Source organism: Pinus tabuliformis, chromosome J (assembly GCF_031772625.1).
Source record: "Pinus tabuliformis cultivar Carrire ecotype Pingquan chromosome J, CPIR1, whole genome shotgun sequence".
Classification (NCBI taxonomy): domain Eukaryota; kingdom Viridiplantae; phylum Streptophyta; class Pinopsida; order Pinales; family Pinaceae; genus Pinus; species Pinus tabuliformis.
Genome location: NC_142295.1, coordinates 627,749,741 through 627,776,306, shown reverse-complemented (window position 1 = coordinate 627,776,306; position 26,566 = coordinate 627,749,741). Strand labels below are relative to the sequence as shown.

Genomic DNA, 26,566 nt, shown 5'->3' with positions numbered 1-26,566 from the left:
AAAAATTCCCATGCCTTTGGCTAAGCTTGCCAAACAACCAGACTATAAAGAAAATATTAAAATTTATAAGTCCATCACAACTAACTCCAAATCAAGATGTCTTGAATCTTCAAGAAGATAGACTTGTTATTATGTTTGGACCTCATTGTATTAATGGACTCCACTTTTGAATTTGACAGTTCAGAGCATTTAGTACCAGACTATAAAAGTGAATGGTAAAGGTAAAGAACCATTACAGGTTGTTCCAAAATATGTAGGAGAAACATCAAAATCTAAGCAACAAGCAGAGAAGGAAACATAAAAGAAAATGAAGTTAGAAACAAATAGTCCTGCTTGCAGCCTTGAAAAGGAATTGGAGAAGGTAAAAATTCCCATGCCTTTGGCTAAGCTTGCCAAACCACCAGACTATAAAGAAAATAGTAAAATTTATAAGTTCATCACAACTAACTCCAAATCAAGATGTCTTGAATCTTCAAGAAGATAGACCTGTTATTATGTTTGGACCTCATTGTATTAATGGACTGAACCGTCCAATAAAAACTACCTGAAGCCCATATTCCTTATGACGCAGAGAAGCTACAGGTGGTGGCAAATTCTTTGTTTTTAGCTGTACAAGTTATAAGATTTAATCTCTTCAACATGTTACTAGGTATCTATATCAGTCAATACAGAGTTGAGGTTTATAGCCACTCACTTATGGATCAAAAGCATGATGAATTAGTAAACTCTTAGCTGTTGGATGTAAAAAACAGGATTCAAGTCTATTCTACATGTTAGTGGGTATTTGTATCAATCCAATACATAGATGAAGTTTATAAACACCACTCCAAGATCAACTGAATTAACCGTGAGCTTTGCTGGCTAAAACCCAAAAGCAAATTGAAATATATTCTATCTGCTTTTTCCCTATAATCTGATGACGATCCTCTATGTTGCTGAATAATAAGGAATACAGGTTGTTCCAAAATATGTACGAGAAGCATCAAAATCTAAGCAACAAGCAGAGAAGGAAACATAAAAGAAAATGAAGTCAGAAAAAAATAGTCCTGCTTGCAGCCCTGAAAAGGAATTGGAGAAGGTAAAAATCCGCATGCCTTTCGCTAAGCTTGCCAAACAACCAGAGTATAATGAAAATAGTAAAATTTATAAGTCCATCACAACTAAATAACATCACACCACTCTGCGCAGTGCGCACTGAACTCAAGGTGGGCATTGAAAGAGTGTACAGTAAATGCCCTGCTCATGTCCAGCAGAGTCTAACATGGTTAGGTTAATTGCAGTCAGGTTTGGAATTTGGAAACTGAGCCACTTTTGAATTTGACAGTTCAGAGCATTTAGGACCAGACTATAAAAGTGAATGATAAAGGTAAAGAACCATTACAGGTTTTTCCAAAATATGTAGGAGAAACATCAAAATCTAAGCAACAAGCAGAGAATGAAACATAAAAGAAAATGAAGTCAGAAAAAAATAGTCCTGCTTGCAACCTTGAAAAGGAATTGGAGAAGGTAAAAATTCCCATGCCTTTGACTAAGCTTGCCAAACAACCAGACTATAAAGAAAATAGTAAAATTTATAAGTCCATCACAACTAACTTCAAATCAAGATGTCTTGAATCTTCAAGAAGATAGACCTGTTATTATGTTTGGACCTCATTGTATTAATGGACTGAACTGTCCAATAACAACTACCTGAAGCCCATATTCCTTATGATGCAGAGAAGCTACAGGTGGTGGCAAATTCTTTGTTTTTAGCTGTATAAGTTATAAGATTTAAATCTCTTCAACATGTTACTGGGTATCTATATCAGTCAATGCAGATTTAAGGTTTATAGCCACTCACTTATGGATCAAAAGCATGATGAATTAGGGGCGAAACCATCGTTCCTCATTTGAAAAATTGGCCTCTCATCTTTCAGTACTTCGCCTCATGTGAGCAATACCATAAGTACCATGAAATTAAGATGGAACAAGGTTATTCTAAGAATTGCTCACCTCATATTAAAATATCTTAACAGAAAACAAAGAATTATGATAAAGGTATTTCCCACCTCTCAAGTCCCGTGTAACAGAGAAGACTGATGTGCTTGGTTTGACGATCCCCTATGTTGCTGAATAATAAGGAATACAAGTTGTTCCAAAATATGTACGAGAAACATCAAAATCTAAGCAACAAGCAGAGAAGGAAACATAAAAGAAAATGAAGTCAGAAAAAAATAGTCCTGCAAACCTATGATGAAGAGAGTTCCTATCTTCTTTGAAAATGCTCAAAAGGTGTCTTAGAACACAAGATATATTGTAAAAGCTTTAGACAAGACTGTTGCATCATTACTTATGCTATTAGAATTTGGTACTCAAAAAGAACTTCCATACCTGGCATGCTACTTTTACCACTAATATTCTTACTAAACAGGGGCTCTTCAGCTACAGAGACCTACAGAACGTGTGTTCAAAGAATTCAAAACATCCTACAAAAAAGGCTTTTTATTGTATCAATTTGGATGATTCATCATATAGCTATTTTTGAAACACAGCCCTGACTTCACAGACACTATATATTCTGGTAAACAATAAGAAAGAAATGTGATTCTGCATTCAATTAATTCATATGGATTGATAGTTGAAGATCTACAGCATAGTGTGAGCCTGGTAAGTGATTGATGCACGTATTGGGCATGAGAAGTCTGTTCCAGTCTATACTAAGTTATAAAGGACTCTTGTTTACAGGTTTAATTGTGTTTTTATCATGATGGAGTCAATTTTCAGTCTTAACTATGAAGACTCAAAATATATTTCAACCCCAGATGTATTTATGGGAAACAACTAAAAGGCAGTGTTAGAATTTTCTCCAGAGTCCAATACACATGGATCAAGTAAGTTACATTTAAATTGGCAAGCACAAAGACATTTCAAATGGCACCAGGATCCCTGCTTTCCAGACGGTGATAATTTTCAGTCTTATGGGTGGAATCATGGTAATTTCCTTGCATGCAGGTGGCATGCAGCTTCAGTCTTCTCGGGAGAAACACCAAGATGGTTGATGCCCACATAGGAAATTAAAATGTCTCCAAGTAATGGGTAGCACTAAGATAGTCACAAGATGTTCGTTGCCACAATCAAGCATTCTTGTCCCATCGAGTTCCCAATATATGTTGTTAGTAGAGCAGATATGATCTCAACCATTATGAGTTCATTCAACCATACCCCCATACTAACAAACAATATTTTGGGAATTCATAACAACTACACCATTTCTATACCTGGTGTGTCTTCTTACTCGTGCAACCTTGCTACAAGGAAGCATTTTGGCATTCAAATGGATAATTTAATAGAAGCAACAATTAAATGCACAATAATATATACAAACAAAATATATCGCAATAATCAAATCTGCCCAGAATTTAATCACCATACCTTGAATAGCTTCTTTGGGGGTCTTGAAGCCAAGACCCACATTCTTCCAAAACCTGTTGCCACCTTTTCCAGGACGTTTCCCCTTCCCAGATTTCTTATAACTGCAACAATATAAATTAAGGATCAAAAGAGAAGCAAATCAAAAGATTCTAAACATGAAATAAAATCAAATAATACTGCAATATGATTACCTGAGAAAGACTTTTGGTTGCTTTAGAAAAGCTCTCTCAGTCTATGAGAACAATACAAGGAATTTGTATCAGAGATGTCCCATTAGTTGATAACAATGACAATACTAACAACAACGTTTTCACTGTTCACCCACAAATACAAGCTTCAGAGTGGCATAGAATATTGGAAAAAGGCGTTTGGCTTCTATTAAAAGGGCTTGTTATGGTTAACTGCTTTTTTATAAATAAACCCATCTACCAATATTTGAGCATAGCGATAGAATAATGGAATGGATGATCAGAGAGCCTATCCCAATATTACATATATACCCATACCCTGCATTGAGATTAACAGCTTTAACATGAGCTTGCAACTCCAAACACGCAAAAGAACCATGACAAAATCAAGAACCCCGTTTGATAAAAGTACTAAAGTCTAAACTCAAATCCCCATTGTTTAAAAAAATTAAAAGTCTTGGGCAAATCCTGAGCTGGCCGTTCGTAAGACAACTGGAGAAAAAAAGACCAGCTCAAGGCACCAACACATTGGAATATCTTGTTTTTATTATTAACAAGATCCTAATAAAGTTGGCATCATGGAAACTTTGTCTACTAATTTATGTTATTTCCAAAAGTTTCCAAATAAGGACCAAACAGTCTAACGCGAATCCTACAAGCCAAACTAACAAGGGACCAAAAATAGCTTTTGGCCATTCTACACCCCAGATTACTGAGGGTCTAACCAGTAAACACTTATCAAATCTGGGCCATTAATCAATGCGTTGAACCATTCCACACAAAAACAAACACCATACAAAACTTTGCCAACGAAACAAATCCCTACATTAGCCCTATTTCAAGTGAATCTCAGCGAGTGAATGCCCCAACGACTAAAGCCCTGGATCCTTGCCTTATTGCATATAGACAGAACGAGGGACTATGCAGAATGTTGTCCACAAACAATGCAACCTTATCACTTTCTAAATAGGGCAGACAGCAGTTCAATGCGAAATAACTAGTAATTGCAATGTATGTCACCTTGATCAACGCTAGAGTCATACAAAACAAAACCACTGCAAATAGCTTAAGCCCCAATCCCACGTTTTTCATAGGAAGAGAGACAGGATGAAAAAGAAGGGTTTCATTAATAAAAACTGGATATTGTGGGCCAAACAAATGTAAGAAAAAGAACAGCTACCATAAAACGACATGAATCTGAAAGAGCTCAATAAACCAAAATCTTCTCCACTCCAGAAACTCGCTTGTTCTTCCGCGGAAACCCTAAAAAATCCAAAATACATAAAACAAACCATAAAGAGCCTTGAAGGAATAGAGCTGGAATACCTGTTCTGCCATGGCTGCAGGAATTCAAGACTTCTAACTTCGCATTTCAAGGCCTCGGTTGCTCCCGCTCCTACCTAAGAAGTTACAAAATTTTCGATGGAAAGATGCCGATTTCATTTTTCTCGCCAGCGTTATGAGGGAGGATTTCTTCTGCTTCATCATCGTGATGGTCTTTTTTTGCGCATGAGGCGAAGGTTCAGAGCTCGAGTCCAGGCAGAACCCTTGTTGGCAGTGCGAGCCAAGCACATGTCAGCTGCGAAACAAATGGCTCGCTGGCGGTGCGTCCGCCCCACTTCCTCATTAACCGTTCAGTTTTGGATCAGTGTTGGATCAACGATCACAATTCATTCAATCGTCTAACACCACAAATCCATGGTCAACAATAGGACACGGCGGCAGCTAGGGCAATTCATTTCAAAGGGAAACACCTTACGGCGTAATTAGCTACTTCATTATTAAAATTCATATTTTTGTTATTCACATTAGCACCATGCTCGACTATTATTAATGTTGGACTTGCCATGAAAATAGTGCATTTTCCCAATTTCTATTTTTAGCTTCTTTATTCCCATACTGAAACATTCATGGATTTTGTAATCAAATGTTACCATAATTCCTACTACTCCTTTAAATCACTTCATAATTAACTGCAAATATTTCATTATATTCTAGGATAGTTTATTACTTCTTGTTGATTTCTTATGCTTGTTTATGAAACTTCCACTCATTCCCTTAGAGTGTTTTTCTATAACTTTTTCGCTATTCACCATCATCGTTCCAATTTGGTCATGGTTAGGAGGATTGCAGTATCATTAATAGAAAATTGGCAAGTTCACCATTTTCCCTTCTTGCATAAGATAACTTTATTCAATATGGCCACCAACTTTAGGGATCAACTTAGAACTTTCCTTTCATTCTTAAAGCCCTTGACAAAATACTACTTTTCTTTTTCCATCTACTCATGTGGAATTGCACTTCTATTTTCTTAATTTATTCACCTATAAGTTTCCCACATCTTGTATAAATAGTTAGTGTCATCTTTACTTTCTTAAGTTGCATAGGCTAGGTAATTGAGTTAAGTGATGGTACAATATTTCACATCTAATGACCTTGCATTAATGTCCATAATTAGCCCTTTATTATCCTTCTTTCCCTCTTCAAGAGGTGACATTCTTAGAACAAGCCAACATAACAACTCAATAACCTCAAATTCACTAGAGATTTTGCATAACCTTAACTATTCATGCAATCACTAGTACATATATCCATGCATTTCTCTCTATATTAAAATGACAAACCATGCTTTAACTAGAAAAAAAACAAAAAAAATTATGATATTACTCTATACAACTCAAAATATTTTTTTTCCTTTTTCTTTTTTTTTCATCTCATTATACCAATCCATAACAATCTTATATATCTATTATTTACTTGTATGTCAAACAAGTCTAACAACTTTATTAAATTTCCCCTATTCTTTATGTGTATAAAAATATGATACAATACCTTTATTTATTATAATTATAATTTTCAAACATACATTTAAATTTGCTTATATAATTTAAGGATTTTTTTTTTAACTTTGTAATCATGTAAATCAACATAAAGTGAACTTATATCAATCTCCATTTGTATACTTGAGTCAATATATCTACATATATAAAATTATATAAAACCTGTTCTAAGAAAACAATTATCATGATTCATAGATTACCTAAACCATATCTTGATAATTAGGAATAACAAAATAAATCATGTCATGCAACCTATAATAATATTTATTAAAACTTCTAAAATATTTTAATAAATATTTATAAATAAAAAGTTTTTAATAATTTTATTATTTATATTATATCTTAAATACCTCTTATCAAAATTCTCTTTCTACTAAGCATGGCAATGACTGTGTTTTTGTGGTCTTTGACAGATTCTTGAAGATGGCCATTATGGCGACCTGCAAGAAGAATATCACAGCAGAAGCCACTACTAAACTCTTCTTTGAACAAGTGTGGGTACACTTTGGGATCCCACAATCTATCATCTCAGATCGGGACAGCAGGTTTCTCAGTGCATTTTGGTCCAGTCTCTAGTCAATTCTGGACACCAAGCTCACTAAGTCCACAGCTTTCCATCCCCAAACTGATGGCTAGACAGAGGTCATCAACAGGATGATCGTACACATTCTGCACATGTACAACTCAAAGTATCCACACACATGGGATGAGAGCCTCCCCTATGTCCAGCACAACTATAGTCGGGCTCTCCACAGCTCCACTGGCCACAACCCCTTTCAGGTGGGTTTGGGATTCTAGCCACTATGTCCCATTGATGTGGCCATGCCATTTGCAACTACTCAAGCAGATTTGGCTCATGTTCAGTTCAAAACTGATAAGGCAAACAACTTCGTTGAGCACATCCAACATATCCGCCAGCAGGTACACGACATTCTAGAAAAATCAAATGCCAAGTACAAGCAGCGACATGATCAACACCAGGTGCCACACAAGTTTCAAGTGGGCGACAAATTTTGGTTGCATTTGCAAAAGGAACGCCTTATCGGAGCCTATCGAAAACTCAAACCACTCCAATATGGTCCTTACACCATTACCAAGGTTGTGGGAGACAGTGCATTTGAGCTTAGCATTCCCCCATTCCTTGGCCTGCACCTAGTGTTCAATGTGGACCGCCTTCGACCATACTTCCCACCATTGCTAGACACATCAGACATTGCAGAACAACTCACATCTACATAGTTAAATCCAGATTGCATGGAACAGGTCACAACTGATCGGATCATGGACACACAGAGAAAGAACACCCGACAGTAAAGGATCGAACGATATCGAGTTGTCAAATCAGGCCAACTCCTTCACCAGGGCAAGTGGTTCACCAAGGACCAAGTTCAGCAGAAGTTTCCTCATCTCATGGAGGAACTCAACAGAATGGGGACCATTGCTTCCTAAGGGGGGAGGAATGATCCAGGTGGATATTGGTAGCCACCCGCCTACTCCACTTGGACCTCCACCATTGTTTCTTTCAGTTTTTCAGTTTCCTTATTTATAGCACAATTTACTATTTTTGGTATTTTTTGGGTTTTGAACTTCCGGAGCCATTTTGAGGCCCTAAACGACGTTTTTTGGGAAAACTGGGAGTAAAATATGTCCATGGACCTATGTTTCTCGCTCAAAAGTTGTAGTCCTCAGATAGATCTTTTTAATGAGGTATTGTGCGCGTCAAACGAAGATCGTATGCCAAAGTTACGACCCCAGTAAGTTGATGTACCAATTTACCCAAAACAGGGCCCATAGTTTGGCGCTTCATCTCCTAGGGTTAGGTTTTTGGATGTTTTGGGTTTTCCATTGTTTCTCAACAATAAATAGGCCTTCGAGCCTCATTCTAAGACAATTCAGAGGCATATAGCCGCCACATCTCTTCCCAGAGATAAGCTAACATCGCTCGAGCTAGTTTATTTCAATTTTTGTTTGTAAGCATATTTCAGTATTTTACATCAATGAAATGAAGTATTATTTCTGTTGCATCTCTGTATTTATGGTCATATCTGTAATTTGTTGCGTTCTTGTTTAAATCCAGATCAAGAAGAGTTACAAGAGATTCCAGAATCATGCAACTTTCCGCCTTCAACATTGAAAGGGAGTATATAGGCCGACTAGAGATATTTACTCAAAACTATAACCAGGGCATTTAAGGCTAAAGGTTATGGCTTCCAACATAGTCGATAGATATATGATATTACGTCAACTTAATTTAATTTTGAAGTGCCAAAGCTCTCAGCCTCAAACTCAAGCATAGCTCTCACTGTAGATTGGGTAGTCCTCATTAAAAATCGATGTTATCACTGTAGATTGGGTAGTCCGCAAGGGATGGCTTACAAAGTCAATTAAATAATTGAATTTCCAAATGGAAGTAAACTAGGAGCACATTGACCATTTTCAAAGGCAATCCAAGAAATTCTTGTTTTCCATGTTATTAACAACTACTCTATTCTTAAATCTTGAAAAAGATGCAACACAAATGTCTTGAATTTTTGCATGTTTTAAAACTCACACCAAATCATGTTTCTTGCGTGACCCACAAGCTCAATTCATAGATTTTACATAGAACAATACAACATCTTTGGTAAAACGAGAATATTAAGTGGTTTGTGGGTATTCGACTTGCTTGTTGGCATGGGCAGTTATCTAATTTTAACAATCAGTTCAAAAAAGAACAAACGGAAGTTAAGAGAAAAATAATTATGGAAGTTACTTATACTCACTGCCAGTGATATTCAGTTATAAGTGTTGTCTCAGTGTTGTCTTTGGGATATTAATTAAAAATTTATTTGATTAATTTGAACACTTGGTGATATAATTTGGTGGCAAATTATAATTTAATTTGATTAATTGAATTTCTAATTTAAAGGTTTCTTCTTTGGTTTCCGTCCACTCTTGTGGGTTTCATGCCATTTAATTTCCATACATTAAGGAACAAAACCATGGAGAGTTTTCCAAAAAACATGAGCATTTTCACATTATATGTAAATGAATCTTGTAATTTTTTTAAAGATTTTTACTAGAAAAATGAGGATTTATTGAGACTCTCTTATTTCACCACAAACAAAATTATGAATAAATCTATGTATTTTTCTCTAGAGTTCACATAGAGTTGAAACCCGCTCTAATACCATATGTAACAACCCCGAAATTAAAACATGCAACTAATTAGATCAATTATGTGATTTACAATCAACACACCTCTCTTCAACTAATTAACATAGAATTTTTAAGAAATAAGAGCAAAAGCAACTTACCTATAGCGATGATATTCCTTACTTGTATTTTCAGAGTTGAACGTTATTTGAATCCTACTAACCGTAACAAAGTTTTGGGGACGACTCTCCACCCAATCGTAGGCTCAGTTGCACATAATCTTTCTACAACTAGCCACCCCGAGCCCTCAATCAACATACTACTGCCAGAGAATCTTTTGTCTCACAACACTTTTCTCCCAAGAAAATGGATGATGGAATGATATCTCATCTTCCTCATCGTCTATTAAATAGACCAAACATTTCCATGTGTCAACATGCAACTTTTATTTTAAGTTTTATTTAAGTTAAATTTTCTCTTAATTTATTTTTTCTTATTTTATTCATTTTTACTTTTTCAATATATTTACTTATTTTTACTATTTTTATAGTGCTATTAGTTAACTCTTTCTTATTTTATTTTACTTTTTGTTACTATTGTATAGTTTACTTTTATATATACTTATTTAGAACTCTAGTATTGTTATTTACTATTTTATTTATTTGTTATTATTATATTTCTTCATTATTTATTATCTATTTACTATTATTATATTTTATTTATTGTTTATTATTTATTTGCTTATATTTTAATATTATATTATATTTATTATTATTATTATGAGACATTACAGTCTGCACTTTCCACCGGCTCTTCATCAGGCCAACAGAGTTTGTTGAGTTTCTTCAATGTTCTTCATTCAGCCTCGGATGTTAGGAGAGATGGGTCTGATTCTCAGACCTATTAGCTCCTGGATCTTCTCCGCCAAGGCCAGATGTTGATTGACTTCATGCATTGTATCTTTTTTTTAGGACATTGTTTGGTTCTCCCGCTTTGTATGGACATCATTGTACTCAACAGTCCCTTTGACCTACTTTGTGGTCATTAGTTGGACATAAATATAATTATCTTATCTTATCTTATCTAATTTTTATTTTGATAATGTCTTTTGGATTAATCACATTCAAAGTTGTTGGTCAACGTTTCGAACTAACTAACGTGTTTCATCCTCATCACAAAGGTTAAAATAGTCTAATATATTTTAAATTTTGATTTATCAATTTTCAAGAGATATCAAATCTTAAGAATTGCAAATTTTTTTGCAGTGAAAATTTTGAAAAAAAAAAATTACCTAAAAGATTAAATCCTTATTAATTGTTGATAGATTCAAAATTAAGATAGTGTTAAACACACACACAAAAATAGGCGAATTAAGATAACTCGTGATACACATTTTATACACAATTATATGCATTTATATAATGTCTAATGACCCTTGGTTTCATATTCTAAGTGGTATCTTGGACTCCAATGACATTTCACATTCCACACCATAACACTTAGTGGATTAGGTGTCCAACATCCCCCCCAATCTGAATGGGTATATATGAGTCGAAGAAGAGAGCTCTAATACAAATATGGAAGAAAAAAATGCATTGCAACAATTGGTTGATTGTGCTCTCTGAAATGAGGTATAGGTGTGAGAACTCGATGTCTCAATCGACAATGGTTTAAGGATGACCACCAACATGGGAACGCTTCGTAAAATTCATGGAACTCTTCCAAATCTGGCAAGAAGCTAAAGTCTTCTACTAGAGGAAGTGTTTCCTATTGTTTTGAAAAGGGAGACCATTGGGGTCTCAACTTGGAACGCTTAGCGCAATTCCTGAAACAATTCCAAATCTGGGAAGAAGTTGTTAGTCTTATGCTATATGAAGTGTCCCTAATGTTTTGAAAAGGGAGACCATCAACCTGGAAAAAAGAGGTCTCAACTTGTAAAAAAAGGGAGAACCTCAACTTGAAAAGGGAGGTCTCAACCTGCGATGGTTTAAGGATGGGCACAAAAAAAGGCATGCTCATGGGGCATTGCTTTGTCTCTGGCTACAACTCTAAATTTGGGTATGATTGTCTCTAGCTGTAATCTCAAGCAACAGGTTCAAGTTGTGGCTCAGGGTCGTTTGATGTATCTTTGAAGCTTGTAGATGATCATCAATTCCCCATTTTCAAATACAAGGTGAGGAGATGAAGAAAACTCAACTGCAAGACTTTTTAATACTCGAGAACAAATTCTTTGGTATGAGTGAAATATATTTTTGGTTGTTGAAGCCCATTGCCAAGAAACGATCCATCCAAGATGAATCTTCGTTCTTGCACGAGGCTTGTTTCTGAAGCATTTGTTTGAATGATGAGTGTGTTGACCACAATTCTCACACGGATGAAGATCAAAACAATGATCTCTCGCATGGCCAACTCTGTCACAATGTTGGCATTTGACAATCTATTGTTGTGGATGTGAAGGAGTAGGATCTGGGACAAGGTGAATATGAATTGTCTTGAAGAAATATGACACTTAAAATTGGGTTTGCTTTGAATAGTCTGGAATATGAAATCACACATCCTTGTCATATCCAATATTGGTTTTGTGCTTGTTATTGACAAGCTCTTCCTAAGGTCTAAAGATGGGCTTGGGAAGTGAAGGCTAAATTTCTGCATCTGCATGCAAATCTGCTCCTTCAATGACTTGATTAGTTTTTGGCAGTTGATGGGAGTTTGTCTCAATCTCAAAGAGAGGATTGTTATGAACAAAAACAAGTTCAAAAGGATGCTTAGGGTGTTGTAACTCATCTCGTTGTAACTGTGACTCAAGATGCAAAAATTCAAGCTTTTATTATGCATATTGTCGATAGGGTTGAATGTCAGAGTATTGAGAAACTCTAATACTTCACCAATTAGAGCCATAACAAGTGTACCAATATTACAATCAACAATCAATGTGCAATAGTTCTTAAGGAAAGTTATACAAATAATTGAACTCTCCTCAACAAAAGATTGCTTTTAATTTCTAAAACAATCACTCCCTTCTATATGACAACCTTCAAGACTAGTGTGCATATAAATAAAGAGCAACATACAATATATATTCAATTCAATGCTCCCCAACACTCATTATATATATATATATATAGTCATGACCTTTCAATCAACGCTTTCAATAAGGAGCCTTCAATATATTCAGCACTAAATAAAATATGTGACCCATCACCCCTTCAAACAGTATGTAGTGGCTCAACTCACAACAACCCTCATAAAAAAATTCAATGCAGATATGGATTATATGTACAACACAATATTTATTAATTAAAAAACAACCTAGTTGTCAACACTTCATCGCATACCATTGTACATACTGTAGCATATAACACAACAGTGCACGGTCTTCAAGACCAACATTGATACTCGCCCAACGAACAAAATATAAATCAAAGCAACATATTTCAATGCCTTAGTCAATGCAAGTTCTTCAACAAAATGATTTGATGTAGGGTCGTTTGGTCTTTCACCGATGGTAGAGCATCTTTTATGTGCATTCACAGTCACAACCTTCACAGTATACAGTGCAGCGCACAATAAAAGCATTCAATGCATATCGGGCTCGATAGGGGCCAAGGGCACACTTGGTATGCGTTGGTGGATAGGGATGAGTGTAACGCAAGCAACACTGTATTATGGTATGGCATTCAAGTACAATTCCAACACATATATATCAACCTTTCTTTGACCAACGCAACAACACGAACATGCAACAGTCAATATATCAACGCATACAACCAACGCACCATTACCAACCAAGCATCATATATATGCCTTTTAAGAATGGGTTTCTCAACATATATCGATTTTTTTTAACATATATCGGCCATTCAAAATGATTTAACGCAGAGAGTTATATACACCAATTCCAAGTTGCTAGATTCCTTCACCAAAACCAACGCATATTCAATGGAATGACCTTAATAAATAATGCAACAATGCATACTGCAGTCTGCATATGACATGAATTCAACGCATTCACAACTAGTCAATAGAAAATAACATTTCAAGAAAGGAGCTTCAAGCCAATGTCAAGTCATGTTTGGGTGTAATAACAACCAACAAGGTAGAAAATTATTTAGAAAGAAAAGTCACATGGCATTAATAAAGTATATCACAATAGAGAATCAATATACGATGCAAATAATGAACCAAGGGGTCAACCTTCTCCCAAGTGACAGCTATAATATGCAAGGAGAGTAGAGGATATAAGTTTTTTATACATACATACATACACAGATATATATATATATATATCTCAATGCACCAACTTTTTTGTATTCCCAAGCGAACAATGTAACTCATAATTGAGTTTCAACGTAGATCTTTCACCGCATTAGATAGCTCGAAGAGATATAGGCCATATAAAGAATGAATAGAGTATTTGTTGCAGAGAGAAAGGCATGTACACATAGAACAATGGTGCAACACATATGCAAGAGTCTAAATCGCTAAAATACCATGCAAAAATATGTTGTAAGGTTGACCAAAATAGCAAAAATAGTTTCTACTCATGAAAAGAGGCTAGGGATTGTAGGTATGATCAATAGGCATGTTGGATTGGCAACATTCAACGCATAAATGATTGTCCTTGGGAAGATAAATGACGCATGTGAACATTGCCAACATACAGGTACACGGAGGAGAGGCAACGAATTTCTGACAGAGAACAAATTAATGGAGCATTAGAATCCCTATGGACAAGCACACAATGAGAATGCTCAGGTTTTGGTAAGCATGATAAAGCATAACTGACAGAGAATCAAAAGCAAACCGCAGAGTTTTTGTACGCAAGTTTGGTGAGCAGAGGAAATGCTTCTGATAGTGAGCATAAATGGCAGAATTGACAGCACAAAGAGGCCACAAAACCAGTGACTCAGATATGGGCAAGGCAAGAGTACGCCTGCTCTGATACCATGTTCAACACACACACAAAAATAGGTGAATTACGATAACTCATGATACACATTTGATTCACAATGATATGCATTTATACAAAGAGTATTGACCCTTGGTTTCATATTTCAAGTGGTCTCTTGGACTCCAATGACCTTTCACATTTCACACCATAACCCTTATCATAATCAACAAATGGTTGTAAGAACCGTACTTGTAAGTTAATTCGACAATTAATGAAGGTGAGTGAACTATGTAAAAGACAATATAAATGTAAAAGTGAATGAGACAAGAAAGAGGGAAAAAAAGAGAATTAAATGAAAAGAAAAATAATAAAGAAAAGAAGAGGCAAAGGAATGGGAAGTGAAAGGTCATGTCTACTGGCCTTCCCATTACCCCAAACACCCCTATATCCATTTGAATTTTCATTCTCAAAGGGTTTTTTGGCCAAGAAGAGGAGGATGGATAGAGAATCATGAAAGCATTCTAACCAGAGATTACTTGTTAAAATTGGCAACTAGGGCCAAACTTCATGTGGGTCATCTTATTCATGGCTGATAATATTTTTATTAGATTCCTCTCGTCGAGAGGTGTAGGATTGATCTAAAGATCATCCGATTCCGATAAGTATTCATGGAGATATGAATTTATTTTGATTATGGAATTATTATCAAGCCGACCTACAACTTATGTAGGCTCAAGAAGCCCAAACGTCATGTCTATTCAACCTCTATGTTTTAGTATAAATAGAAGAGGACTTCAAGTCATTTCTACACACACTTGGATCTCTTCCTCTCTCTACTTGTCTTTGGGTTTTAGTAGGAGGAGAGATCCTAAGATGATGCCGGTGAAGTCGATGATGCGGGTGAAGCCGATGATGTTGGTGATGCCGATGACACCGGTGAAGTCGATGATACTTGTCTTTGGGTTTTAGTAGGAGGAGAGATCCTAAGATGATGCTAGTGAAGTCGATGACGTCGGTGATGCCGATGATGCCAATGAAGTCGATGATGCCGGTGATACCGATGATGTCGGTGAAGCAGATGATGCCAGTGATGCCGATGATGATGATGCCGGTGATGCCGATGATGATGATGTTGGTGATGCCGATGATGATGATGCCGGTGAAGCCGATGATGCCGGTGATGCCGATGATGCCGGTGAGGCCGGTGAAGCCGATGATGCCGATGATGCCTATGATGCCGGCGAAGCCGATGATGCTGATGTCGTTGATCTAGGGTTTGCTGCTGTTGATGTAAATCAGATTTATGTACTATTTCTCTCTGCTGAATTATTGAAGATAAAAGAAGATTTGATCAAAGGGTTTCCCCATATTGGGGTTTGTCCCTGGCTAGCCGCCACATCTTGTGTCTCTTGTCTTGGCTTGTTTTCTGTTGATCGTTTAATGTTCTATCTGCACTTATGTACATGTGATTGCTAATCTATGGATAATAATAAGAAAGATAAGTAAACTGCTCTAAGCATAGAACATACCAAAAACTAACATGGTATCAGAGCTGAGGTGAAGACAATGCTCAAGCAAGAGTGAAAGAGCAATCACCGACAACAGTTGGGACAAGACAAAAGGGTCAAGGGTTCAAATTCACTGAGGGTGAAGTGGAAGCAGAGAATATTATTAGAATGGCGCAGCGGAAGTTTCTGATGGCCTACTTAAAGATCACTTCATTGGGAAGTTCAGATCTAAGGGCGTAGGGAATGTTACCCTTTAATTGAATGAAGGTAACTCGATTCATTTACAGAATCTATTTTATGTACCTAATCGCAAGAAGAACCTGGTGTCCATTTCAGCAATGGAAGTCAAAGGTTACAAGGTGGCACTCATCGATGGAAAGGTACGTGTTTGAAAATAGATTTTTTCAAAGATCTTTTTGAGTTCAGGGTTGTATCAAGTTGTAGGAAGTCCACTGGGGACCATGTCCATTGACACAACACCAGAGGTCTATGAGTCAGATGGTGACAGGGATGCCTGAATTCAAAAAGAGCATGAAGGTACATGTCTGAGATGTACCGAAGGAAAATCTTACAAGGGGACCATTCCCCTCATGTAGCAGGTCCACAGGTTTGGAACAACCCATGGAGTTTGATATTCATGAACGGGAATCTCATGTATACAGGTGGAAGAAAGCCCTATATGACTTGAAGCAAAACACCCCGGGCGTAGTATGAGAGGATTGATAGTTGTTTGATGAAGCTGAGATTCACTAGGAGTGATACCGATCCAAAACATTACCCGAAGATTGTGGATGATAGACCTCTCATACTGGAACTTCATAAGGATGACCTATTCTGACAGGTGCAAACCCTCTCATTTGCAGAAGTAAGAGGGAGTTGGATTCCGAATGTGGAATGATAAACTGCAAGCGAGTGACTACCTCAAGAATATTAACTTTCAAAAGTTATATGGTAGTGATGTCGGACCAGATTTGGGAAATGCCTCTGAGTTTCATAAACTCAATCACGTTGATGTTCTTGGTGAACTTCCGTCTAGACATATGTTTTGTAGTTAGCATGGTGAGCTCATATTTGGTTGAGCCTCACTGGATTGATGCCAAGAATCCTCTGAGATATCTTCGGGGCACAATCTCTCATGGATTGAGATACACTGCCGAAAATATGAAAACTGCATGATTATTCGAATGCTAATTGGGCAGGCATTGTGGAGGATCACTAGAGCACTTCCTAGTGCTGGTTCTCTTTGGATTTTGCTTCGATATCATGGATGAGCAGGAAGCAGAAATCGGTTGTTATAAGTACCGCCGAGACCGGATACATAACTACAAGTATGACCTCGTATGAAGTTGCCTGGTTGTGGAAACTCTTCAGTGAGTACACATGATGAATACCACTGTGATTCTTTGTGACAACCAGAGGTGGGATTCGATTATTGAGGAATCTCGTATTCAATGATTGCTCCAGCAGATAGACATCAGATACTGCCTTATCTGGGATATGGTAAGTCGATGAGCAAGGAGGCTCCATCGCACTGAGATGATGTATAGGTCAGAGCCCTAAGGAAAGATCAAATTTGTGATTTTCCCAAACGACTTGGAGTCATCGAGAGACCCTTGTAAAAGGGTCCTGCATGTTGCATACATTGAGCTCTGGGAGCTCTGGGGGCTTGCGGTTCTTACTGGAGCAACATATGACCACAGGGTGACTCACCCTCCCCTGGTGGTGCGCACTGTGAACAAGATGATTTGCTCTCTTGTGGAACAAGATGATTCGCTCTCTTGTGGGACAGGATGATTCGCTCTCCTGTGTAGCAGGATGATTAGTTCTCCTGTGAGGTCTGGATGATGTGTTCTCCATGACGATTGTGTAGCAAGATGATTAGTTCTCCTGTGAGGTCTGGATGATGTGTTATCCATGACGATTATGTAGCAGGATGATTAGCTCTCCTGTGAGGCCTGGATGATGTGTTCTCCATGGCGATTTTGTAGCAGGATGATTAGTTCTCCTGTGAGGACAGGATTGATTAAGTTCTCCTATTAAGGCATCCTACCCATGCAGTCTGGGACTCATGGGAAGTACCTCTCATTTGATCAATGAATAGGGAAATGAGGATAGGGACCATAGTAGTACCGATGGACGCATCGTTGTATCTACCGTACTCCCTATGCTAGGATGACTTTCATTGATCTGGGATCAATGATACTGGTCTGGGACTAGTGGTAGGAGTTGTACCCAATGTTTTACAACTCGGACTCGGACTCGGACTCGGCCGAGGATCGACTCCGACTCGGACTCCGACTCGGTAATGACTCGGCCGGCTCGATATCAATGACTCGGTCGTTGTAAAAAATACATTAAATATTTATTTTTTTTATAAAAAAACATAATTTTAAAGATTTTCATTCAAGTTTCCAAACACACAACATTATAATATACATGGAAGACAACATATGATCAAAGTAGGCTCATGAACCAATCCATTATATCAAAATGGTACGGTGGTACCCAATGGCAATAGTAAATACATAGTCAACTGTAGTCTGTCATACATGATCAAAGACTCAAGAGTCAAAACAAAATACAAATAACCAAGGAGGCTAGTAGCTACTGCCAGAGGAGCCAAGATCATCTCGACCAATCTCTGGATCATCATCATCAGAGTCAGACAAGGGGCCCCATGGCTCCTCATCATCATCATCGTCTCCAACTGCAACTGTAGAAGTGGTGCCAGTACCACTAGGCTGTGCAGCAGATGCAAGCTGAGATAGAGTACAAATGCGGCTGCGCTTCTGTCGTGGCTAAGCAGAGGAAGGCGAAGCACCTACAACTGGAGTCCTACTAGCTGGCTGTGAGACTGAGGCTGGTGGATCGGGATCTGCATTCAACTAAACAGGCTGCAGTGGATGTTCAACATCAAGTTGATCAATCTCAAGATCCTCATCAGGATCAAACTCTGGTAGACGACTCTCCACTACCCAATCTGATGTTGGATCAATGTCTTCCAACACAATGGGATCTGAATCAGGTCTTTTGTTCAGCAATTGGTTCCGTCTGAGCCGAAGGTTGTATTGGACAAAAACTAGATCATTCAACCGTTTTTGCTCCAAACGGTTTCTCTTCTTTGTGTGAATCCTCTCAAAGACAGACCAATTGCGCTCACACCCAGATGCACTGCAAGTTTGACTCAAAATACGAATTGCAAACCTTTGCAATTCAGGGCACTGGCCACCAAAGGCCTCCCACCATTGTGCTGCAAAAAACATACGAGTGTAATGAATTATGAGTTAGATGAAGGCTGAAGCTCAACAAAATTACAAATTATATCTAACTTTCAAATTATAAATGATTTAACAAACTTTAATAAAAAAAGTAAAACCATTAAGAAATTGAAAATTGAAATTTTTGTTTACCTGGCTCATCTGCTTCTCTTGCAATCTTTGCTAGGTTCTTCCCAAAGGTACCTGTTGCATTGCAGAAGGATGTGACCTGCTGATGTATCAGCAGCTGATCAGACTCCGATGGGACCATGCGCTCAATGCAATCAACCAGTCCATCTCTGACCTCCCCCCTCAAAGCTCCTGACTCCTTAGCTTTATAATGATACCGTGGGTTCAAAAAATACCCAGCTGCATGTATAGGGCGATGGAGTTGATTGTTCCATCTTTCATCAATGATTGCCCAAATGGGCCCATACTTTGCCACTCTATCCTTGTATGCTGTCTTTATTTGCTCCTTTGCTTGATCCATAGCCTCATAAATGAAGCCCATAGCCAACCTTTCCCCATCCACCAACCGCAACACCTTAACTAGTGGCTCAGCAAGCTTCACAATCTCTGCTGCCTTTCTCCAAAAAGTTTCATCATGGACTTTCCTTTTCAATTCTCTGCCTTCTGGTTTGTTAGACCAACTGCTTTGATTCCAGTCATCACTGGAAAACATCTTTTGCAAGTTTCTATGTTGGGAAAGCATAGATTGCAATGTCAAAAAATGTGTAGCAAATCTAGTGATGGCAGGCCTAATAATATCCTTGCCTCCAGTGTGTTTCCTCATGAGACTCAAAACCAGTGTATGATTGTAGATAAATTTTGTTATGCTTTTGGCATTATATACAGTGTTTCTGACCCAATCTAATTTTCCAATATCCTCAAGCATGAGGTCTATGCAATGTGCAGCGCATGGGGTCCAAAAGATGGTCTTGTGTTTTTCCTCTAACAGTCTACCAGCAAGAACATAGTTAGAGGCATTTTCTGTGATGATTTGAACAACATTAGCCACCCCCACATCCTGAATAACCTCATCCAATAGCTGAAACAACAAGTGGCCATCTTTTACCTTATCAGATGCATCAACTGATTTTAAAAACATGGTTCCCTGTGGGCAGAAGACAAGAAAGTTTATGATGGTACGGTTTCTTTGATCAGTCCATCCATCTGACATGATGGTACACCCTGTTCTTGCCCATGATTCCTTGAAATCTTGCAAATACTCATTAATTGATTTAATTTCTTTCTGCAAACGAAACCCCCTTAGCTCTTGCATAGTAGGGCCTTTGAAGCCTTTTCCAGCAGCATGTATGGCCTCAAACATAGGCTCATAATATGGTGAACGAGCAGCATTAAAGGGGATATCAGCATCATACCACCATCTAGCTATGTAGTCACAAGCAGTCTCCCTCAATTCTTTCTTCCAATGGTCATCTAAAGTGGGCTGAGCAAGACCTTTACTAATACTAACTTCAGGACCATGTGCATCTGATGGAGAGGAGCCTGAGTGAGTGAAAAAACTTTTGATAGTCCCATCACCCTTCATTCTACCCTTTCCCTTATCTTGAACAGAAGCAAAAGAGGGAGGAACATAACGGAAAGGGTTTGATGCATCAGTTTGAGGGATAGAGGAAGAACCCTCAAACTCATAGTGGGGGTTGGCAGCCATCATTCTTTGTATCTCCCTCTTCCTCCCAATTTCAGCCTGTATCTCTTTTTGCCTAGTCTTTTCTTCTTTAAATTTTTCAAAGCTTTCCAACAAATTCTTTCTAATCTCCCCAATTTGATCAGAGGGGCATGGAGTAATATTGCCTTTAATCCCTGCCAAGTGTTGTTTCAGCCTATGAATCCCCCCAGGACCTGACTTAATTTTCCTATGGCAAAACTTGCAACACATCTCACTATCAACCATTTCAACATATGCCCAAGCAGGATCTTTTGCTCTAGGTGCCATTTTTTGACTAGGAAAACAATCTGAAAATGAAAAAAAAAAAAAAAAAAAAATTGATTCAATGTTCATTTATTTGACTAAAAACACTCTCTAAGCTATCTTGATATGCACCTAAAATTTACTAAGTAAAAACAGATTTATAGAGGTGGAAAAAAATACCTCCAGGCACAAACTGCCTCCTCAAGCTTGCTCCAAGAATCAGCTCCTCAATGCTGCTCCAAATGGCTGCCCAAGAAGCTCCTCACTCCAGCTACAATGCTCCTCCAAGACTCCTCACTATTGCTCCAAAACAAGCTCAAGAACTGCTCACTAACTCTCAAAGAAGACTCTCACTCAAATGCATAAGACTGCTGTGAGTGAAATGAGAGCATTTGGCTGTCTTAAATAGAGTTTGGGAGGGGGAAATGGACCCCAAAAGCATTTAACAATCTACCATTACCCTTTGGAATCCACAAACCCTACTTAACTTTACCAAATATCAGCAAAAAAATGAATTTTTTTTATAAAAAACGCTGCCCAGCCGTCCTTTTCATGACTCGGCCGAGTCAATACGGACCCGGCCGGGTTGACCGAGTCAGCTATGACTCGGCCGAGTCATAGCTGACTCGGTCAGCCGAGCCGGGTTGCTGGCCGGGTCAATGTTTTGGCTAGTGACTCGGTCCGAAACGGCCGTTTCGGTTTCAACTCGGCCGAGTTGTAAAACACTGGTTGTACCTACTATGACGCTGACTTCGGGTCGGTTGAGACTGGTCTAGGACCAATGGTACATACTCTGACATTGGTCTGGGACCAGTGGTACACTCTCTGAGACTGTGATACTGGTCTGGGACCAGTGGTAGGAGTTGTACCTACTATGACACTGACTTTGGGTCGGTTGAAACTAGTTTGGGACCAGTGGTACATACTCTGAGACTGACCTCTGGTCAGTGCAGTACTGGTCAAGGACCAGTGAGAGTGGTACATACTATGATGCTGACTTCGGGTCAGTTGAGACTGGTCTGGGACCAGTGGTACACTCTCTGAGACTGCGATACTAGTCTGGGACCAGTGGTAGGAGTTGTACCTACTATGACGCTGACTTCGGGTCGGTTGAGACTGGTCTGGGACCAATGGTACATACTCTGAGACTGACCTCTAGTCAGTGCAGTACTGGCCTGGGACCAGTGAGAGTGGTACATACTATGACATTGACTTCTAGTCAGTTGAGACTGGTCTGGGACCAATGATACACTCTCTGAGACTGTGATACTGGTTTGGGACCAGTGGTAGGAGTGGTACCTACTATGACGCTGACTTCGGGTCGGTTGAGACTGTTCTGGGACCAGTGGTACGCACTCTGAGCTGACTTTGAGTCAGTGGAGGATGATACTGGTCTAGGACCAGTGGTAGGAGTTGTACTCACTATGATGCTGACTTCAGGTTGGTTGAGACTAGTCTGGGACTAGTGGTACATACTCTAAGACTGACTTTGAGTCAGTATGATACATCCTTGATCATTTCTTCTTCTTCATAACTCGGACAAACGCAAAGCAGAACAGAACAAAGCAGAACAGAGCAGAGTAGGGCAGGGGTTAGGCGGTACAGGGCAGTGCATTTGATGGATGAATAGTAGCGACCGACAGACAGATTGCAGATGAAGTTCTCCCTAGTCGAGAGGGAGTGTTAAAATTGGCAACTAGGGCCAAACTTCAGGTGGGTCATCTTATTCATGGCTGATAATATTTTTATTAGATTCCTCTCGTTGAGAGGTGTAGGATTGATCTAAAGATCATCCGATTCTGATAAGTATTCATGGAGATATGAATTTATTTTGATCATGGAATTATTATCAAGCCGACCTACAACTTATGTAGGCTCAAGAAACCCAAATGTCATGTCTATTCAACCTCTACATTTTAGTATAAATAGAAGAGGACTTCAAGTCATTTCTACACACACTTGGATCTCTTCCTCTCTCTACTTGTCTTTGGGTTTTAGGAGGAGAGATCCTAAGATGATGCCGGTGATGCCGGTGAAGCTGATAATGTCGGTGAAGCCGATGATGCCGGTGATGCCAATGACGATAATGCCGATGATGCCGATGATGCCGGTGATGCCGGTGATGATAATGTCGATGATGCCGATGATGCCGGTGAAGCCGATGATGCTGATGTCGCTGATCTAGGGTTTGCAGCGGCTGATGTAAATCAGATTTATGTACTATTTCTCTCTGCTGAATTATTGAAGATAAAAGAATATTTGATCAAAGGGTTTCCCCATATTGGGGTTTGTCCCTGGCTAGCCGCCACATCTTGTGTCTCTTGTCTTGGCTTGTTTTCTATTGATCGTTTAATGTTCTATCTGCACTTTACTTATGTACATGTGATTGCTAATCTGTGGATAATAATAAGAAAGATAAGTAAACTGCTCTAAGCATAGAACATACCAAAAACTAACATTACTAAAATAGATTAAGCATCCATTTGAATCTAGTTTTCCCATTTGAGTTTCCAAAGTAAATATGGCATCCATCGTGTCTTGAATTACTTTGAGACTTCTAAGTGAGTGATTGTACCCTATGTATTCCTATTTTGGTTCTAATTTTAATTTTTAATGGCTTCCAATGACTAGTGGGAGTGTAAGTGTAACTGAGTACGATAAATAACCAAACTTCTAGATTTATTGCATTGTTGATTTTCTTTGTCTAATTGAGCATATAATAGCTCAATTGCTACCTAGATATTGACGGTTGTCATGTCAGAGCCATTCCACATCTATAGGAGTTTATGATTTGGTTCAATCGTGGCTATTGGGTGAATTTCTCTTTCCTCCAGCTCATATCTCCTCCACAATGTACAATTTCACAGTCCCTTTCCCACTTGTCTAAGTCGACTTCATCGTTCCCTGCTCAATTCCTTATCTCCTTAGACATTTATTGTTAATGTAATCACTGAGAGGTGGAGCATATGGAACCATATGGCCGTGTCCTCACTCAAGGAAGTGAATATTGTATGCAGTTCCCTTATTTTTGGATGTGTGAATAGGACTAATTCTGATCATAGATTAATTCACATCATTCTTTGGTGTGTATGTTGATAGTAAGTACAGATTCCCTTATTTTTGGATGTATGAATAGATTAATTCAGATCACAGTGAACATATTGCTTCATTATTCTCAAACATTTCTGTATATTAGTCCCCTCACAAAGGTACCACTATACTAAAGGGGGGAGAATTATAGTGTATTATGGTGTGTCATAAATACCATCCTGTACAGCATCATCATTTCCCAACATTCTTATTTTTAAGCGACAACCAGAGTGTGTACATAAGGTATTCAAGGAGCTGAAGAAATTTTCATCCTTTACAAGCCTGAAACTGCTATCCAACAAGGTTTACAGGTCTCAAAACTCGTTTGCAAGGGTTTTGATTAAAAGATGATTGTTTCTAGGTCGAAATTTAGAACACAGGAAAATAGGACTTCCTTTAACACATGATGTACTCTGATTTGCATAACAATCACATCTTGTCATGCAATTTGTCAAAAGCTTGGGCTACCATCTTCTTTTCACAAAGGAGATTACAAGTTACTCCAATTTACGCAAGCATTGGATCACAAACTGAGCTAGCATATGTTTCTCATTCCAAGGTGATGCATTGTGTTGAAGCAACAGGCAAACAGTCTGCCGGATCACAAATACCAGCCAGTGTTCAATAAGCATCCACTTGGTAATTGGAAGAAGATTCCCAACATCGTAGTGGAGCATTAGCTTTCTATTCAAGAATGGCATTAAGGGCATGGTCTAGGCTGAATCTTGGTCTATGCTTCGTATCATTTACACAGTGTGTTCCAATTGAACCTTCTGCATGTGGTTGATAGAAGGTTCAACTGGACAAAATAACCTTGCTCTAAACACAAATATAGAAGCCTGGAGATTGGTATTGGCTGGAAAATTTCAATTGCTTCATTAGTGTTGTGACTTGTACAGGAACATTCCCAACATAATATCTCCAAGGATACTTGGCAACAGCTTCTAGAATTCACTCAACATAAACCTGTAAATCTCAAAGGCTATGATCCTCAGGGCAGAAGATAAACTCAACTTCATAACAAATATGGAGTGCCTTTGTTAAATACAGCTCTGTCTACTCAATTAGCATTGCAAGCAAGCAGCCAAGCAGTGGACCAATCTAGAATGGAGGTTTTGACATTGCCATTTCTAGTTTCTACAAACAACACCAACTTCACATGCCTTCAGAAGAATGGCGAGTATAGAGGTGATCGTAGAGAAGTTGCACTCAGAAATGCATTGAACACAAAAACTAAAACTCAAAGACCTGATTGGCATACTGAACAGCAAAGGTACATCTTGTTATTCCATTGCCCACTAACTGTTGTGCAAGCTACACCGAAGACAGAGATCTTTGTACAAGACATAGAACAAAGGTCAGAGGTTAACTTCTGCATAGTATCCACGTTGGTAAAGCAAGTGGGCTATAAGTCCCAGTTTTATAGATCACACAAACATTTAAAAAAAAAATGGAGAAATTCTTCTAAGAAATGTATTATATTTTTTAAAGCATGTTTTAAGGGTAAAAAACAAGAATGTGTTTTAAACATATTTTCAATTTATCTCAGTGTAGGTTTACTAAATGTGTCTAGTGTAGGATTTGCATCCAACAAATACCCACAGAATTAAATTATGTATCAAATTTCAATTGAGTATTTTACATCCAACGAGTACCCATACCTATACTTTAATGAACCTACAAAATCTGCATCCAAAAATTACCCACACTTAATATTTTTAGTGCCAAAAAGTACCCACACTCAATACTTTTAGTGAATATGCAATGAGATAAAATGATAATACATGAAAAAATGTATTTATATTTTTCCTACAAAATAGTAAATACTGAACATATTTAAAATATTATTTCTTTTTTTCTCCTAAATGCATTAATAATATACAATACTCATCATATTCCAAGTGATCATATTCCTAGTTAAACCCCAATATCATTGTATAAACTTGTGATTTATTTTTTTAGGAATTAGCGATAATAGAAAATACCCAAATTTATTATTCCAAGGATATTTAGCATATCTCAAAAGATCGTAACCACTAAGGGGTTTATGCGCAGTTAAGTATTGCTGAATAAAAATAGGACACAGTCACATTTGACATGTATAGCTCCAACCCAATTATTAGATTGATCCAATCTCTTGAAATTCTATTGGTTATCGAATTTCCTACTCAACTACATCTTTCATATGAAGCCCATTTTAGACCTCAGATTTCATCTATTAGTGACATTTTCTACTCAAATTCTGAGTGGATTCCTTGGGCCCTACACTAAACCATTCTTTTAAACTTGGGACTTATGATAGGTTCATTG

General features: G+C 38.0%; 1 protein-coding gene across 6 annotated transcripts in view; it reads right to left on the bottom strand.

Moving 5' to 3' along the window:
* Positions 1–3,198: 3,198 nt before the first annotated feature.
* Positions 3,199–26,566, bottom strand: part of LOC149228512 (uncharacterized) — a 44,490-nt gene continuing 21,122 nt past the window's right edge. The window contains exons 2-4 of one of the 6 annotated variants that reach the window (XR_016247874.1): positions 3,603–3,643; positions 3,412–3,512; positions 3,199–3,287 (exon numbers count right to left, since the gene is read on the bottom strand). Coding sequence is in view for 4 of the 6 variants with exons in the window: in XM_089378246.1 (XP_089234372.1) it covers positions 3,323–3,512 (190 nt within the window). In the remaining 2 variants the exon portion in view is untranslated. Of the gene's footprint in view, positions 3,513–3,602; positions 3,644–26,566 lie in introns of all 6 variants that reach the window. The other 5 variants (XR_016247875.1, XM_089378248.1, XM_089378247.1 and 2 more) reach the window with 5 other exon arrangements.